We start from the raw sequence: 19,313 nt of genomic DNA, 5'->3' as shown, positions 1-19,313 counted from the left end.
ACCTGCCCCTTCTCTGGGGCAACTCACATCGGTAGACAGAGAGCTTTGTGACATCTGGGTGCTTCCAGATTTTTTTACCGTGTCACAGAGGCTTGTTCTAAACTAGTTAAAGTGACAATTGATGCATTTCACAAAACACCTAATGCCTGGACCTGTTTTAAAGTTGGAATGGAGCAGAAATTGTCTTTCCACACACTTGCCTGAAAATATTCTTCCAATATAGGTGAACCTATATTACAATTTTCTGTCACTATCCAACTCATCAGTGATTTACAACAATGTCATCTGTTTGCCTAGTATATCAGTTGTAAAACAACTCGTCTTCTATTCAAAATCACCAGTGCTTCACACCCAAAACCTAAGATGATCTATTCCTAAAAAACTTCCTGCTGCAAAGGCCACTTTTCCTAACCAGTGTGAATGCTCTTTACTTAAGAGTCTTTCTAGCTGCAATGATCTGTGGCATTATTCATCACTAAACACTTATTTGCTTCATGCTTTAACATTTTATGGTAAATAATTACAAAAAATTATGCTGATTATAGTCATCAATCTATTTTTCCAAATGGACAGAAATGTTTCTACATATAGCATTTCTTAGGGCATGCCTATTATACACTGAGAATTATAGGCAGAATTTAAAGATGCTTCATTTATTGCGATACCTCTGAAAACTTCTCATTAGCTTGTCATGGATCTCCACATGCTACATCTTAAGGTGTATTATAAGTTTTATCAGCATATCCACCTTTGAAAAACACTTCTCCAGATGTCACACTTTGGATTCTTGCATACACTCTATGTTAAAGGATGTTTTTCCATATTTTATTTTTTGTAAAGTTTCACATCTCACTTGCTCTCACACCTTTTCTACTTCCTGAAGAGCCATGATGATTGTAACAGTTTCTGTCAAGTAACAGTTAACACTTGTAACCACAACAACTGTTACCTGCTAGCCTACATTGACCCATTACTGAAAACTTAACAAAAGGCAGATCTATAAAAAATGTGCTGAAGACACTCTTCCGCTTTGACTAAATGTTTTAGAAGGTTTATATATATATATTCCTATTTTTCCCCTCAACTTTTAAAATTTGGTATGTCACATAAGTCTTACAATAAAAATGCAGACCAGAGGTAAAATTGCATGTAGATGCACTACAATATCCTAATGCTATAAGTAAATTAAAGATTTGATTATATTTTAATACAAAGATAGATATTATATTATGCATAGTCTGCCTATATTTTCAATATACAGGTTAAATAATGGAGATGAGCTATGAGAAAGCACACATCAGTTTAAAATCAACACATCTAAAGAAGAATTTTATACATGGGACTATAAATAATGCAACCCTTGCCAGGAGAAATTGACTCAAAATCTAATTGAAGGAAACACAGCATACAAACAATCCCATCTTTAGTGGTTTAAACCACTGCAAACTCTTTTTCCATGCTCATGCAAAACTCTGAAATTGCATAAGAAATTGAGAGTATTTACGTGAGGCCCTTAGTTACACTGCAGGAGCCATAAAACTGTGGCTCTTCAGAGCAAGATGGTCCGTCTTCAGTCTTGGTCACTAATTAATCCTGTACCACAGTTACCAGTGCAAAGCAACCTCCTTTTTAAAAGACAAAATGACAACCGAACAAGCAGCAACAAGCCTGCTGGACAACCAGTTGGGCAAGTTAAATTACCTAATCTTTATTGATATTTTTAATGCCTGATTGCCTTTTAATTCACTAGAGGATAAGAACAAACATACAGAAAATTGTGCAGGAATATTACAGAAACACCTAGACACTTGACCATTCTTTTATCTTCATAGAACTGCTGAAATTAATACACATAGTGCATTTCAATATTTCTAGAATATTAGTTTGCACAAAATAGGGCTTTTAAAAATGTAATATATCAAAGGGACTATATATCTATCTATTTAGAAGGGGGGATACTTCTTAAATCTTAATATTTAAACAAGGGAACTACACGCCCTCACCATCCCCTGTCAATACAAGTTTTAACTGTAATAACTCAGTTTTAACAGAAGCACTATGTACCAAATGCTAATAAAGTTTGTTTTCCAGGTGTAATGAAAAAAAACAATGCAAAAATGTAATACACGTTCCCCCCCCCCTAATATTATATGCCACATCGAATAACCTGTTCGAGCATAATATTTTAAGAACTTGTGACATGCTTGTTGAAAAGTTTACGTCTCACTTTCAGCACTGTTATTTCCAGAACATGAGAAGACAAAATGTATAGTAAAAAGTGCACTGGTATAAAACGTTTATTTAAATGTTTTTGCTGATCAAAGGCACATAATTGTTCCTATTTTGACTTCATTAAGAAACATGCTCTGGCATAGAATATCATAATGACTAGTCACTGTTGTGTGCAGTGTTCATTTTGCCACCATCACTAAACTCAGCAAGCACCTCCCGAGAAACATCTGTCCAGACCCAGATAACCAGGTTATGAGTGAGTGACTACCTCAGGAGTGAGCTCAGCACAAAAAACACTTTTAACTGCAATCATGGATTATCCAAATGCCTGGATGCAATCACTAAATCGCCTACGTAGACATGAGAGGGAAAAAAAAAAACCTTCAATCCTACACAGTCAGGATTGGTTAAAGGTGGCCTTGCTTGAAGACTACCACTTAAAATCACAGACTGCATCATACCTGCATGCAATGGAACACACAAACGAGAATCACTCACCTGCACCACAAGTACACTGTGAAATCGTACCTTTTGACTTCCATATTAACATGTTTTAAGAAATGTTAAAGGACAGGTTTAAAACATTGTAATATCCTTTATGGTACTTGGGATGAAAAGCAAACACAACTCATAAATTCCCCAACGTAAGATGCAGCATTCACAGACAAAATCCTTAATTACAACAAAAAGAAGCAAGACTTACCACCAAAATTCGCAAGTCTCCCAATTCTAGTGACTGGCACCTTTCGCTCTCGTGCCCGTTCGCTGAGCTGAAATCAAGCACAAAATAAGAGAACTGATACATTCCCCTGGTGCTGGAGAGGAGCCAGTACATTAGAGGCAACATGGACAGTATAAAGCCCTGCCACAAAGGTGTTCAACATGTTCTTGTAGCCAAATTCCAGATTCTTCCAGGGTTTTATAGACAACCCTTAAATCATCACAATCCCTAGTACTCTGATTTTGTATTGATCACTAAAGCAGGGGATTTCTTCGATAATGTAGTTCACAGGTCATTTGAAATCCAAATCTATTACTTAATTAAATCGATAAACTCATCAAATCACAGGAGTTCTAAATTGATGATTTAAGGTTTGCCTATATGACCTACTGAATTTTAGCTGTTTAGGGCCAATGTTGGCCACTCCAATCTAAAAGCTAAAAGCTTAAAATCTGCCATTAAACTGTAACAACCCTGAGACAATGTTTCTATTTCTACACAAAAGAGCAAAGACCAGGTAGACTGGAAAGAACATTTTACTCTAATTATGGTTGAACCACTGATCCCGAAACAACTGTTAAAAAATTAACTAAACCAATTCAACAAATGCACACAACAGGAAGAGAAAAACTTCTCACAGGCTGCCAGTCTCTGTAGAAAATAGATATGCTAAATAGAAGCCAGCCAGCACTGAAGACAACACATGAATGCCAACAATGACATATGAAAAGGGTAAAATAACATATGCAATTTCCTTAAATGTATGAGCAATTTTAGAGACATCTTCAACAATCTGATATATTATAATTCCCAGAAATATTTACTTTCTAACTCAAAATGGCAGCTTTCCAATAAGAACCCCACAGCTAAAACACAGTGCAGATTAATACATAAACATTTTGAAACCATTAGGACACAAGGCCACGATCACATTAAAAAGCCACTGCGGAGAAGAAACACGTATACCATTTGTTTGTGGGGCTTAGAGCTGTTTCTTTTGGCCTCTCTGGCCTTATCAATGTCCTCTGCTGTAAGCCCACTAACTGAGGAGTGGTCCTGGTGGAATGAGCGAGACTGCCCCGAAAACTGCCTGTTTGGGGTCTTGTAGCTCCCAAAGACTCCGCCGTTTGACTTCTCCGAAACATGGCTGTACATCCGTGGCCCTCCGCTGCTGGTGCTCTCTGAGGAGATGTGGTCGCTGACGGGCGCATCGTCTCTGTTCGAAAAGCCTTGCCTTGACGAGTCGGCAACATTCTCCTCGGTACCAGAAAAATCATAACGGGAGTCAAATTCTGGTCCAATATCTGACACGTTCTGCTGCTGGCTGCCAAACTCCTGAAACAAACACCATTACGAAACTAGATTAATTCATTAGGGTTTCTATAGTTTTTCTGCACTGAAAGCCTGGGATCAAAGCAGGTCATCCAGGGCATAGGTAAAGAGGTTCTTATTATCTCATTAATTATTTCTCAACTCAATTTATTTGAGATCTAAACCCGACTGGACAAGAATTCAAATTCTAACATCACAACATGCTGGACAGATAAAACCTTAATAAAAAGAATATTCTATAAATGTTATCTTAACAAGACCTGTTAAGAAGTGAGATTGGATGTTCTCCTTTTCTTGTGTATCAAGGACGGGAAGGGTTTTATTCAGTATTTATCATGGAAAGCGAGGGAGGTCTAACCGATTGTAATTTCTACAGTGTAATCTTTGGAAAGACAATACGTGCATTATTTGCCAGGGAAAGGTTTGCGCAAGTGAAAACAGACCAGAGCTTATTGTGAAACAGGTTTTTTATCCACACTAAAGAAGGATCCTTTATTTGAGCCAAGTGACAGTAAGCATTCGAATGACTGCTTACGGCAATGTGTTGAGAAATGGCTTATCATAAGCAAGGAACTTCTGTCGTCCTGCAGTCAAATGCCCAAGCTGAAGTACAGCTGTCTTGTATCCGTTCATTACTATACCAGTTATCCTTTTCACTCAGCTGTCATGCAACATACCAAACTCCTCTTTAGCTCTAAATACTTGGTGCCAATTGGGCCTCTATTTATACACTAGTTTAGACACCTGTTTTATATGCTGGTCTAGTATAATGCTATCCTGAGATGTAAACAACAATTCCACAGTGAGTGGCATCACATTGTGAACATCTCAAGGTGATCAAATCAAAGGTTTGGAAGAAAGAACTGGAATACCTATTAATGTGGAATAAGACAACATACTACCAGAAAGTATCTAATTATCCAATCTGGCTGTTAAAAGTGTCAAGCAATGAAAACTTATAATATCGCTGTTTAAGAAGAAGAACCATCTCAAAGTGCAGTACGTTAAGAACTAACAGATAAAAGAAAAAAAAAGGGCAAAAAATAATAATACCAAAAAAGTCCATTAGAAAAACTGACAGTTCTACGCACTTCTGCACATGAAACAGGAGCATGAAAGGCTTGACAACTGTGTATAAAAAGTCAGTTGCCTACAATAACATCGGTCTCTTCCACTGAGGTCACACTTTTCAGTTTATGACGCACCTGCATCTTCTGCATCGTAGCACTGAGGCCCTGCTCTGCCGTGGCCTGCATGCTCCTGGCTGCGGCCAGCGGCCCTTCGGACGCGGCGATGCCACGCAGGTTACTGGCCTGCGTCTCGATCACGGCTTTGCCGAGCCTGGCGAGCCCCTTCATCAGCAGGATCATGTCGCTGGCCATGATGGTCTTCTTTCACACCTGCAACACAACGGGTCAGAACGTGAGCCCTGGCGAGGCCACCTGGAGAGGAAGAAGTGAAAGCCAAAACCCGCCGTCCTCTTTCTCCCCGCTACCACTCGCTGCCTCAGCACGCGGTAGTGCTGGCGGGGCCAAGAAACGACATCCGCAAGAGCACGCCAGCTACATCAACACTACTGCCCAGACCTTGAGAAACAGAACATAAGCAGACGCATTCACATCTATAAGGGAGATCAAGAAACTCGGTTAGGACAACTGAAGTTGTGTACACAGTTGTGTACAGGTCAGACAGGCCACCTAGCCAAGCAAATGGCGGAAAGCCAACAAAACATATACAAGTAGTGTTTTGTAGTAAAACATCCGCAAAATCATTTGCCAGCCAGTCGCCACAACGGTACGTACAGTAATTGCATGGCTCTCAAGTCTCACATACTAGGACCAGATCTCACAGTCTCATGCCTTGATCTGAAAATCTCACACATTTGCATTAGGTCTAGGACGATTTAAAAAATAAGCAATGCATGTAAAATTTTGAATTGGTGTCGAGACACCGCGATTCCCTTAATTAACCAATGCGCTTTTTGCGGGCCATGAAAGAAATCATTAATACAAATTACGTGTAATCGCAGTTTTCAATGGATTCGTTGGCCGTGATTAGGGTGAAGACATTGAAAAGAATGCAGGGTTTCCCTGCAGCTATTATGAGGCCACAGATAGTGTCCGTTCGTCACTTACCACTTAAAGTTTCCCAAAAAGGAGCGCAAAATAATAAACAGCACTCAATAGCAAAAAGAATACAATGATGGCGTGTGCGGTACTTGTGAAAAAAATCCAGAACATCTCACTGCTTTATCCAATACAGGATCAGAGGCAGTTGGAGCCTATGCTGGAAAGCAAAGTGTGTAAGGAGGGATACACACTCACCACAGGGCCAGTTCTCCCAGAACCCAATTATCCTATCAGTATGTCTTTAGAGACTGGGAGGAATCTGGAGGACCACAAACAAGCTCCAAGCAGACAGCACCCCAGGACTGGAAACGAACCCAGAGCCCCAGCATGCAAGGCAGCAAGGCTAGCTACCGAGCCACCATGCTGCCCTTTTACAGAACATTCAAAACCTATTAAAGCTGGCACATTTAAGCCAATATTGAGTTGCCTTGGCTCTACATAAAAGCCTCCATTATTTAGCTAGATTATGATGATTAGTGCTGTATATATTCTTGGCGATACAAAATAAACCAGTGTAAAATGATACTGCTACTATCTTATTGTAGCACAGACTCCTATTTATGTGCAATAATGTTTTGATTTTATAAAACAAATTAAAAGGGTTCTTAAGTATATGTTTGCCTTTGTTGCTTTTTGTAAACACTTACAGTACGTGCTTGCATTACTTTGGGAGAGTTAAAAATGAAACCCCTTTCATATGCTGGCTCAGCTTTCTGACCTTTTGTTTTCTTCTGTCTCATGTCATTCGATTGTGTCCCCCCTGCTCTTTTTTCACCCAAATTTCACACATGGCTTTGGATTTTCACTTACATTGCTTAAACCGAAATGTAATTGAAGGTTACTGCTGTGAAACCAAACAGACTTTGTTTCATATTTTCAGAGATTACAGAAAGCCAAAGTACCAAACGCTGTAGCAGGAGTTATTGTTATCTGTTGTATTTTTATTTATTCCCTAATAATAAAGAGAGGTCAAATCTGGCCATTCTGACTGTGGCTTTTCAGTGCAACAACTCAGGTTAAAGTTCTTAAAATCTCGGATGAGGCTGTGCTACTGGACTGCAGTAGAGGCTTGCACAAAATGCCAAGGTCATACTGCACAAGCTAGAAACAAAACTGCTTACTGTAGATTGCAGATAGCAGCACTAAATACTAAAGATTGAGAGTCAAAGATAATCCCCGCAAGGATGCAGAGCTCCATGCACAGTGAATGCACACCCGACCCTCATACGTGACAAGCTTCACACAACCTCCATTGCTCTGAAAGAATTGTCTGGCCACAGCAAAACCCTAGGCCACAGACAAAACCAGCTTTCTGGGGCACATGAAATATTATGATAACTGGATAAACAATGTATGGGTCCCTTTTCTGAAAACAAATTCAAATGTCTGTCCGATTTGTAAGGGAAGCTGCCTTTCACAGGCCCCAACCAGAGCCGTGATCTCCGGTGAGCAAAGCGTGAAATATTCAGTGGAAAAGTTGCTGTTAAAAAAATGTGTCATTTATTGTGTAAAAGGGGTAGCCATGCATTTTTCTGGCTTTCACAAGGATAACTGCTTAGATACTATACAGTCTGGAAAGACTGACCTTGAAATAATTTTATTGTTAGTTTGAATTCATCATCATACAGAGTTATTACAGCAGTTGCAACACATTTCTTTGATTGGGGGAAAAAAACTAAATCTAAATCGTTTTGTATAATGGATGTAGGAATGTTTGAGTAGGGCAAATATTTTTTTCCCCTCTTTGTCTTAATATTTATTAAGGATGAGCATATTTTTGGAATATGGATTATAATCAATTAAGCCCACTCAAAAATCAATGTGTACAGTATGTAGTAGTACTCATGATCTTTAATCCATCCATGCGAATAAACGCTATTCTCTAGTATTGCAAAGTGGAAATTAGGCCAGTTTGAAAACCTGTTTATTCTCGGGCATTGTGAGCTGTCACCAAAAAAGAAACAACCCTCTCTTTTGTATTGATGTACTATAGGTCGATTGTTTGTTATGTTCAGTAATGATTACTTTTATCCCATCTGTTCAGGTTATATGAAAGTTGCTATAAAACGATTAGTTCTTAATCTCTCATGCGTTTTTTTTCCCTTACTCAAAGGTTCGCATATCAAAGCTTGTTTGGAAGTGTTTTGAACTGAAAGTCAAGAAGTGCTCTTTGACCTTCTTGGTCAACATCCCACCTATAAAATCACAGACATATCCAGGAAGTTAATATCAGACTTAATCTGTTATTCATAAAACCTAGGACTTTTTGATTACAGAAACATTGTTGTGCCGTCTTGTTTTATTTAGCAGTACCTCTTCCAGAACATATCCTCAGAAAAAACAGTTTAAATCTCGGGCAGCTTCTGCACAGACTTGTTGTACAACGGCTACATGGTTTTTGGGTTTACATTGCAAAATGTAGTGTTGGTAGCCCCAGGCTCACAGTCACTAGTTCAGTCAGTAACCTTAGTGAGAAGCAAAAAGAGTATTAATCTTTCGAAGAACTTCTCATTTGGAACGCAGCACACAGCTGTTTTTCCCAGCCAAAGCTCAGTATGTTGTTGATCTCCAATGCCGAGTCTGAAGCTGGCAGCGAGCCTCGGTTTTAGTTTCAGTTCACAGCCAATAGCAGTACCAGAAAGAAGCGTGCTTTCTTTTTATATTTATAACCTTTGTGCTATTTTTTGTGCGTTTGTTTTTTTCTGTATTGCAAAAAAAAACACTTTTTCAATGTTTTTGCTCACTGGGGGGGGGATTTATCTCGGCCTCCACTCATTAATTAGAAAGATCAGATCGTTTAAACACTTCAGCCTTCAAATATCCCATTATCAGCACGTTAATTCTTAATTCAGAGTGCATTTTCTTACAGAAGGTTTCTATATTTACATGACTATGTTAAGCACTTACAGATTCATTTTTCTTCATATTCTGAACTCCCTATTAGGGCTTTCCAAAGTGGCGTTTATAATATGCGGTGCAACCATCCTAAGCTATTTTCAGCTCAGTTCAACAAGGAACTCTCCTGAGAGATCCACAGTGTAAACATTTCTTTTGGAGTTTGTTTACTGATTGGAGGATGGACACTGCTCCAGCTGAGGCAGCCATAGGTGCTTGTGTTAAAGGGTAACTCTGGGGCAAAACAAAAGCCAGGACTTCTTGCTTGGCTTAGGAGACTACACTTAAAACACAGGTTTGTATATTTGTCATTGTGGCATTAAGTTATTATTCACTGACCTAATACATTCTGGGTTTGGAGCAGTTTGTTTTCAGTTATTTTGCACTGGGTTTACCAACTCATTTGTGCATGTGAGTCTTCCCCATATTGTGTCATCAATGGGACCACCAGGGTGCTGTAGGAAAGCCTGAACTGAAAAACATGAACACTGTAAAAATTAAGGTTTGTCAAAACCACAACAAAGTTTATTTTTTCTGCTTCTAGGACCAGCTTAATGACTACAGCTATGACTGATCTCACTTATATTTCTTTGCAACCTTCTCAGATTTTCCAATTTTCAGTAATTTTAGATCCAGATTATTGATAGGATTTTTCCTCCCCTTTTCAGTTTTGATCCTAGATTTCACTAAGTCCTTGCAGACACTGACAGATTTATTCTCATGTTTCAGGGCTTCTCCGCAGATAAAAGCTTTTTACCCAGTGCGCTAAAATTGCTATCTTATTCTTGTAAATAAACTATACTGTCCTGAACCAGAAGTTATTTGACCACAACACCTTCGTTGATTATCCAGAATTAAGCAAAGATGTAGGCTACCTACGATGGTGCCCATGGAAAAGCTTTGTGCTTGAAACACACTATTTGCTATTTTCTGCATAATTTGACACCATGATAATCTCAAAATTGCAATTATAACACTTGTAATTGTATCCCTGTACCCAAAGCACTGATGATTTCACATGTGTAAATAGTTGCTTAAAATGCTTTTTTTTAAATTGTAAATTATAATAAATCTTAAAAATCTTTAAAATGCTTCTTTTGTGAACAATACGTCCTTGTGATTCTGCCCAATACGTAGACTGCAGGAGGTGACAAACTAAGTTTTTGATAACAAACAGGCAAGAAAGGAAAGTCATCCAGCTGCTGGTAGAGGGGGCCAAGCAGGAATGAGAACTGTAGCTTCTGTTATCCGTCTATAAAGAGAGCTCTGCCAGGGAAAACAGGCAGAGAAAGAAACCCCTTTCATATGTTTAAGTTACTGATTTCCCCCCCTTGCTACTGTGCCTTAACTTCAGCTGAAAGGCCTGATGATCGCTTCACCTCTGTAGCCTGGACTCCGATTCTCTTCCCAGTCTCCCGAAAAGGGGTGACCCTCACCCACCTGCCTTCACCACAATGCCCATTTGAGAATTATTTTTATTGCATATCCAAGTCAGGAATACAATTTGCAGGTCAACTCTTTCGGACAACGACTACTTGTACATAGAAGACGTCTGATAACAGAGCCAAGAAGGTCAACATTTCACAGTGAAAATAGTGAAGAACAAAAACAAGCACAAGGTCTGCAGTGAAAAGCAGTCCTTTTGAAGTCATATGCAGGAAAAAGAAAAAAAGTTGTTAAACAAAACCAACACAAATACTGTATGCTACTGCAGCTGTCAACAAGGGAACATTTACAAATGTGTATGTATACAATAATCTTCATGGCACACTAACTAAACATTCAATGGTGCTGTTCCTTCACCTAGATTCCTTTGCAATGTTTTGATTTCCAAATCAGTATATGCATGCCAAAATACATTTGTGGAGGGCAGGGACTCTCCTGAATGGAAACGCAACCACACTTTTGAGACACTCTGCACAGAGCAGACTGACTCCAAATAATATTCTCGCACTTCTGAACATACAGACCCATGTAAAAATGCAAAAAGAGGAATTATGATTTACAAAGTGAATGGTAGAAAAAGGGCTTATATAATACAGAATATATTAGTAAGTACAGCTCCCATCTACCTCTCAAAGAACTTCCTCCACACACACACAGACCAGAGAACTTCAGACACTCTAATTAGAAGAGGTGCTTTAGGTGTGGAATTTCATTTCACCTCTCTACTGGGGAGCATGCATGCCTTAACAAAACCTCCTCGTTCTAAAAAAAACCTGGCATTTGCTTGACAACGGTTTTTTAAACTGTAAAATACACTGCTGAAAGACAGATAACATTATCACACCACAAAATAGGAACAGCAAGCTGCTAGTAGTTCAGGTGGGGAGCTGCGTCAGCATGCGTAGGCTGCAAAGGAACAAGTAATAGGTTTATTCCATGCTGAAAAAAAGAAGAAAGAAAACACAACGTTTCGGCTGTAGAGCCTTCTTGGGGTGTGAGCTCCACAGCTAGAAAGTATCATCATTAAAAGAAAAACACGTAGAGTAAATTGAATCAGTTTTTGACAGACTAAAGAAGAAACAATCTGTCTTTGTGGGTAGCTTGTTTTACACCCCCAGAAAGGATTGTGGGTGCACGGAACAAGCTGTCCGGCCATGTTGGCTTTATACACAAACTACAGACTACCAAACAGCATAGACCAGCCATATGGCCTCTAGTCCCCTGCATTTATTGTGTTCTTAGCATAAAAATAAACAATACAGCCACCTCTTCATATAGCCAGTCACTGATCTGTGTATATTGTTATGCTATACACATTCTTCTAACCTTGCGTGTTTATATTTGATCATACTAAAAATCGTAGGTACAATAGCACTTTAATGATAATAACATTATCATAATAAACATAACTTTAATAACAGATCTTATTTGGATGGAACTGTAATAAAAGAGAAACAATTCTACTTCTCAACAGATCTCAGAAAATAAGAAAGACAGCGCCTGGTCAGTACTGGGATGGAAGGCCTCTTGGGGAAAACCAGGCTACTGCCCTAAGTGCTACTGGTGGACCAGTAAGTGGCGCTCATACCTCTGGTCCTGGTAATTCCAAACCAGTGTCCCGGTATGATGCCCAGGGACACTATGCTGTAGGAGCTGCTGGCTTTAAGATGAGAAATGAAATAAGACTATCTGATCATTAAAGATCCCTGCACCCCTGGGATAAAATCCATCCTGAGATTGTTCCTCTTTAATTCACTAGGTGAAGACAGATCTTCACTGATCTGTTGTAATGAGGCAGCTGGCACATAATGACTGTCAAGTGGGAGCTACACTTCATTGGTGGATGACGTGGATCACCTATCTGAAAATTACTCACTTCACATATGTAGTAGTTACAAACAGCAAACGGCTATGGTGCAGAAAGTAGGCTATATGAAAAAACAATCCTACAGAAGAAAAAAAGAAATGTGTCATTAAGTAAAATCTTTAGAGATGTAATGCATAGCTATGGGTCTTCAGGCTTCAAGACTCCATCCAGGCCATGACTCAGAGACATGCAAGTCTACACAGAAAGACTACGAAGTACTAAACCACTGCTCGAGTACTCTTGGGTCACTCCAGGATCTTCCTTGTTTCTCAAGTCCACGGCTGTCATAGTTTTCTTTATTCCATTAAGTGGAAAACCTTAACCACTCTGCCCAGATCTCACATATTGCACAGGGCCACCTATGAATCAAGTGTATTTTGATCATAAGAGCCTGAAAAGAAAATATTAAATACTCCTAATCAATCCCATTAAGCATGTTTTAACTCAGATGCTGGGCACAAATCCACAAAATCAGTCTTTGACATGCGGAGCTTTAAACTTAGACCGGCAGTGTTTGTGTACCATCAAAGACTGAAACTAGTTTTACACAAGATGCTGGCGTTTCCAAAATGTCGTCTCTGCCAAAACCGACTATCCTATCACGGCATCCAGACCGTTTATTTGAAATAGAAGTTATCTTCTCATGCATTACTAATAGATGAAAGATCTGAGCAAGAGGTTATTAACTGTTCCATGTAAAAATGTAACAAAGGGTTCTAGGATAACAGAAGCAATTATCTTCACACTGAGGCCTTGAAACTGATACGTGTTCACTAGTACAGGTAATGCTGTTTCTGAGCTATGGACATCAGCCAGTGAAACAGCTGCACTGCATGGACCCCTCCTCCTGTCTGCGATCATTTGGTCTGAACAACTGAAAGGGAAGCTGTAGCTGTACCAATCACCAACATGCTGAACACTGCTGAACACTGTGCTGAAAAGCAAACAATTAATAAATCACTCAGACAAAGGTATTCTGTATTTCAAAGGAAGGAGTTGTGATCGGCAGATGGAGGTGCATCCATGGCATATTCCAGCCCTCCTCAGGTGAGAAGAAGTAGGCTCCACCCAAAGAAGGCTCCATAGCCGAAACATTGCGTTTTCTTTCTTCTCTTTTCAGCATGGAATAAACCTATTACTTGTTCCTGTGCAGCCTACGCATGCTGACGCAGCTGCCCACCTGTACATATTCCAGGCAAGTTCAGCCCACTATTTACACACTTCGTTGCATTTAAATTACAAAACATCATTTTTTCAGAATGGCTGACCGACCACAGTTTTCACCCTCTTGCCTTTCAACCGTCACAAATGGAGTGTCGTGTCGGTGTCAAAATATCCCCCCAGTACCAGGATGAGACCCCCCCCCCCCCTTTGCCACAGCGGTCCCCACTCCTTGAGGACTAGAGGCCAACACACCTGCTGTTTTTCGTTCCTTTTGAAATCTTTACTGAACTTAACATGTTAAACTTCCCCCCCCCCCCCCAATTTGAAAGTTGAAGATTTTAAGTTACTGATGTAATCCAGTTTTCAAAATTCTTCAAAATGTTTAAGATCAGAAATGTCAAATCAACAAATCAGTCCTATAATTAAGTTCATTAAAGGGGAACTGCAACACTATTTTTATATTTCAGGGTGAGAAAGAACCAGCATTGATTAGTGCATTTCAAACTACAATGAGAGTAAAATATACACAGTAACTTCTAAAACCTCCTATTTACATCACAAAATAAGAATTACTTTCCAGGTATGTGCAGGGCCATGTTCTGCGATTCAGAACCTGGCAACAAAACATCCAGTGAGGAGAAGCGATCCTATTACATTGTAAACAAACAGGCTTGTGAAAACATCTCTTTTAATCCAACAGGAATATTCCCCTCAATTTTGAGACGGATTTGCTGACAAATAGTGCTTACTTGTTAACTCTTCATGCAGATCATGTTGGAACATTTCTGTGGTGAAATGTGTGCCACACAGCCTGTACTTATGCGGTCATACATTGCATTACATTAGTCATTTCAGTGACTAGTGAGCAGGAATGGCTGCAATTCTCACAAACTCTCGCTGATGCCTGTAGAGAGACCAGGGGTATGCGATAATATGGTGACTTAGAGCACTTTCACAAAATTCAATTTTGTGCTTAATTCAAAACTTTTTTCATACCGTCACTGAATTACTTAATTTACAGATTTTTAATTTAATTTAAATAGTGTGAGAAAAATTACAACTGCAGTTCCCCAGTTTGGTTAGAACTTATATAGTTAAGGATGTTAACCCCAGAGTCCTGCCTAAATTCTTCTCTGGCTTGCACAGTCTAGCCAAATCTCCCCCTCAATTTAGCTAGTGATGCAATTTCTTACTTCTCTATCTGGTGCGGCTTTGTGATCCTTTAAGAGGAAAAGTGCTAAATTTAACATGGTTAAATCTTAATTATACAGAAGCTCAATTTGGGCACAGGAAACCGGTTTGTCAGTTTAGGTTACTCAGTCCCCAAATCTCATTCCAGCTGACAGAGATGTGTAAGTGACAAAATAAGTGTTCTGCTAGTGTTAATTGAATCTACTGCTAAGAGACCAGCATTTGTGACATAGCTAAATGCCATCCAAGCAAGAACAGGAGTGAGGAGTTAGATGTATAATTTCTAAGCACAATAAGGTGGGGCAGAAGAGTGAGGCAGGCTTTGCTGCCTCACAGCTCATGGTTCTCGGTTTGATGTCAGTGAGAAGCACCATCTTGTTGGAGTCTGCATGCTTTCTCTTTGGCCAAAGCGATATTCAGCAGCTGTTTTTGTGAACTCCAACAGTACTAACTCATTCAGTCTATTAATTGGCATCTCTAAAATCCCCCTCATATGCAGATGTGTGCCCCACAATGGGTCATGCCCTATATCCTGCCTTATGTCTAATGTGTTATGCTCCAGCTCAACACAACCCCGTATTGGGCAAAGCAGGTTCTGAAAACGGAGATTTAGTGATGGGATACAGTGTGCAACAAATGGCCAAACCACAAAATACACTTTACAGACAAACGGCCCTGCAGATGCATTAGTGCAATACTGGAAATACCTCTTAGCAACATAAAAATACGTCATTCAGCACTACTCACACTGATGTCAGCTTTAGTCACTGACTTCATCGGAAAATTACCTTCAGCCACAGTCATTCCCTTAAACATTGGGATACCTGGCTTCTGATGTCAGAGAGTATCAGAGAGATTGGCAGACTACCACCAAAACAGGACAAGTCTATCAACGAAAGATAACCGTTTTTATTTTTTCTTCGAAAGTGGTCATTTTCTCTTGTAACACAATTTAATTGCCATTTTCATTTAAGAGTTATCCCCGACTAAACACCCCACAGAACAGACCGCATAAATGCGAACAGCCCTAGAAAACACATGAAGTACTTTAACTTACCTACATGGTACGCTTTACTTAGAAATTTAAACTTCACATTCTAAGTAAACCACCAGCAGGCTGAAATCCAGTATTTCATTTTTTGGTATCCGAAAATGAATGGGAATGCCACAGCTGTCCTTACTGCCACACACGAAACACGTGTGGATTAGCACAGTACATGAGCACCACATCACCTCACCGCTCATTTTAAAGAAGCCGCTACATCGTCGTCGTCATAAAAGCATAACTATGGCACACACGTACGTATTCCTGACAGACAGGACTCACTGTTTTGCATTTTGATTAAACTACACAATGGATGCGTTATGTTGATTTTAGTTTTCTTTTTTTCCCCAAATCTTGACATAAAACCCAAGATCACTGTTTTTCAGTGACTACGTTTCAACTCACGCATACAGGAACAGACTTGGTGGCACTATGGAGAGCTCGCAGTTTTTTCAGGCGCTTCCAGAACGGTTTGTTGTTGCTGTTCGTGCACCATGCACCCCGTCACGTCCCACATGGAGCCAAGTGGGCACCGTGATTAAGCCACACGGCCGCCGGGCTCAAATCACATTTATGGCTGGACACGAAGTCGAGACCGATTTGGGACTGTATTTACCAACATTTCTGCGTCGGTCGCTACAGGAAAGTTAAATAGACTTCGCGAGATAAGAGACGCAAGAGTTTTAGATTTCGGAAATCAGGCAGAAATGTCCATTAATAAGTCAGTCATTACAATAGAAGGAAAATCTTCGATAATTTACAGTACCAACCAAACTAACTGCGATACAACTCAACGTTGCCAAAACTCCTCGAAAACCTCCATTTTTTAAGGCTCATTCTGCAGAACACGAGCTCGCCATCTAAGATCTTCAGCAACTGTCTTTAGGCTACAAAAAAAGCAGCAAATAACTCGCGGCGACTTTATTTCTGTAATGCGAATGTTTATTGCATCCTACCTTAATTTAAAAAATCGGCAAAAAAAAACTACGAACTTACCACCAGAATTCGCGAATGATCGTATTTTAACTCCGCACACAGCCTCGTCCCGTCTGCTTCTCCTTTAAGTTTGGCACCATGAGGTCAAAGCTGTTTACCAACTCCAGCACCAGATTGCTAAATGAATGCTCGTCCCACCCCTGCCCACTCCTCATTGGCCTGCCGCAGCGAGTGAAAAGCCTATTTCGGAAGCCTGACAGCGGAATACTGCCCTTTGATTGGCGCTTGGCTCATCAATCAAGGCAAACGTGTCTTCCGCGTGCGATGGGCGCCTTGGCCAATGAGAGCGCAGGTGAAGCGCAAGGAGCCAGAGAGCGAGCGGGTCAGAGGTGGGAGGAGGGGTTGTTAACGGAGTGCCGTTTAAATGTCGGTTGTGAGTTAAGTGGTACAAGACTCCTGATAATATAGGAAGTAGTGCTAGACTTATTGATTGGGCTAGTGGAAGTACTCTTTCAAAAACTGTTTTGATTTGAGTGTAAGCTGTTTTTGGTACCCTCTTTTCCGGGACTGTTTGAGAATTGCAGTAGTAACCGCGGGATAAACTCGAAATGCGCAGAGCGATTGCCACAGACTCAAATATGATTTGAGTTTGGTAGATTGCCTTTTCATCTCTACCACACTCAAATCATATTTTTGTTAAAATATTGTTGCGAGATATGCCTCCCACACCTAAATAGGGCTATTCCAAATTTTCCAGAAATTACAGTTCGGATAAGGCAGAGGTCTTAATAGTAATTACCCGCAGGGTATTGAATTGCCAGGGGTAGACGCCCTTGCTTTTAAAACGTCATTATTTTCCTTACCTTAGATATTTGATTGTAATGGACGTGACAGGACTGAGAAAATAGTTCAAGATTTCATCTCATTCAGACTTATTATTTGAATGTGCTTTTACAGGTTTTACAAGCCAAATTGTGTCCTGGGTTGCTTATAGAGAACGTGCAGTATCAGCTAGATTATTTCCTGTAACAACCAAAAACAAGGATCTGATGTCTTTGTAACTGTCTACTAATGAAACAGAATTGAAGAATTTATTGGTAACATAAAGAGCACTTAGTGGAATGGCACCAGATGCCAGGGATGTGAAGTAAAGAAGTAGAAATACTTTGCTACACTACACTACAAAAGTACATTTGTCTTGAGACAAGTACTTGACTGAAGGATTGTATTTTGGGGATACTTTTAACTTTTACTCAAGTATTTTGGTTTTGAAAAGACTAATTCTCTACCCCCACTACACTTCCCAGAAGCATCTCCATTCCTAGCATTGCTTCCCAGTTCCTGGGGTGCAATCTACGTGGAATTTTAAATGCTCTCCCTGTGTTCATGTGGGTTCCCTCCCACAGGCCAAAAACTACTGTTTTTTTAATTAAAAAATAAACTTTTATCACAACTCTGTACACGATTCTTACAAGGAATTCAAGTCTAACATATTTCACATTTTGAAAGTGTCTTATACAGGTGATGGTCAAATATCAATCTCTTAAATAGGATTTTCCCTTTCTTCTTCCTGTACTGGGCCCACAGTCCTTTCCAGCGCCCCTTCTCCATAGAAAAAAACCTGTTTGGCTGTGTCGTGCTTCATCCTGCCTGTGAGGTTCAGAAGGATCCTCTCCTCCAGCTCCCTCGCTCCCGCTCTGTGTTGTACCAGATGAGAGTACAACCCGCGCTCCACAGTCCTTGTTTTGTGAGTGTAACGAACCTATGCAGACGACACGATCCGGGGTGGAGTGAGGAAAACACAGGGGGAAAAGGCATGCAGGAGTTGGGAATGAAAACGGGGGGCGTGTCCAAAGTGCACAGGTGTCCAGGGGGGTGAGTCCGGGGCAAACAATCCCGAAGTAGTCCAAACGGGAAATCCAAAACGGGCAAAGTCCAAAGCCGGGCAGTCCATCTGAGACTAGACAGGATAAAAACAGGAACCAGTGGGGAACAGGAACTGGAACGGAAAAATAAAACCGTAACAGAGCCAGGCGCATCCAGGTCCCAGGCTCGCACGATACAGGAATCAATGCAGAGCCCCGAACTGAGTGGGCGTCTGGCTTTTAAGGTGGGCTGGGAGGAGGCTGAAACAGGGGGCAGGTGCACAAAATCAAGTCCGAAGTGAAAGAGCTTAAGGGGGAGGGACTACAATCGTGACAGTGAGGGGCACCAGACCCCATAGCAAGTACTGTGTCCCTTTGTCCAATCCGGTCAGTGCCAGCCCCAGCAGGATGCGCTGGTAGCTCAGCACCATTCCTGCTCCCAGAAGTCGCATGGTGTTGTCCATTCTCCCCCACACCGGGAGATGAACTT

General features: G+C 40.4%; 1 protein-coding gene across 1 annotated transcript in view; it reads right to left on the bottom strand.

Annotated features, from left to right (window-relative positions):
* coq8aa (coenzyme Q8A, genome duplicate a) overlaps positions 1 to 17,145 on the bottom strand; it is a 47,585-nt gene extending 30,440 nt beyond the window's left edge. The window contains exons 1-4 of the mRNA XM_088928860.1: positions 17,019 to 17,145; positions 5,491 to 5,685; positions 3,920 to 4,288; positions 2,936 to 3,002 (exon numbers count right to left, since the gene is read on the bottom strand). Coding sequence (XP_088784986.1) covers positions 2,936 to 3,002; positions 3,920 to 4,288; positions 5,491 to 5,667 — 613 coding nt within the window. The 5' untranslated portion in view covers positions 5,668 to 5,685; positions 17,019 to 17,145. The remainder of the gene's footprint in view (positions 1 to 2,935; positions 3,003 to 3,919; positions 4,289 to 5,490; positions 5,686 to 17,018) is intronic.
* Positions 17,146 to 19,313: the final 2,168 nt, after the last annotated feature.

The sequence above is a fragment of the Atractosteus spatula genome, chromosome 2 (assembly GCF_055471065.1).
Source record: "Atractosteus spatula isolate fAtrSpa1 chromosome 2, fAtrSpa1.hap1, whole genome shotgun sequence".
Taxonomy (NCBI): Eukaryota; Metazoa; Chordata; class Actinopteri; order Semionotiformes; family Lepisosteidae; genus Atractosteus; species Atractosteus spatula.
Note: the sequence above shows the minus strand (reverse complement) of the source record. Positions and strands in the feature narration are given on the sequence as shown.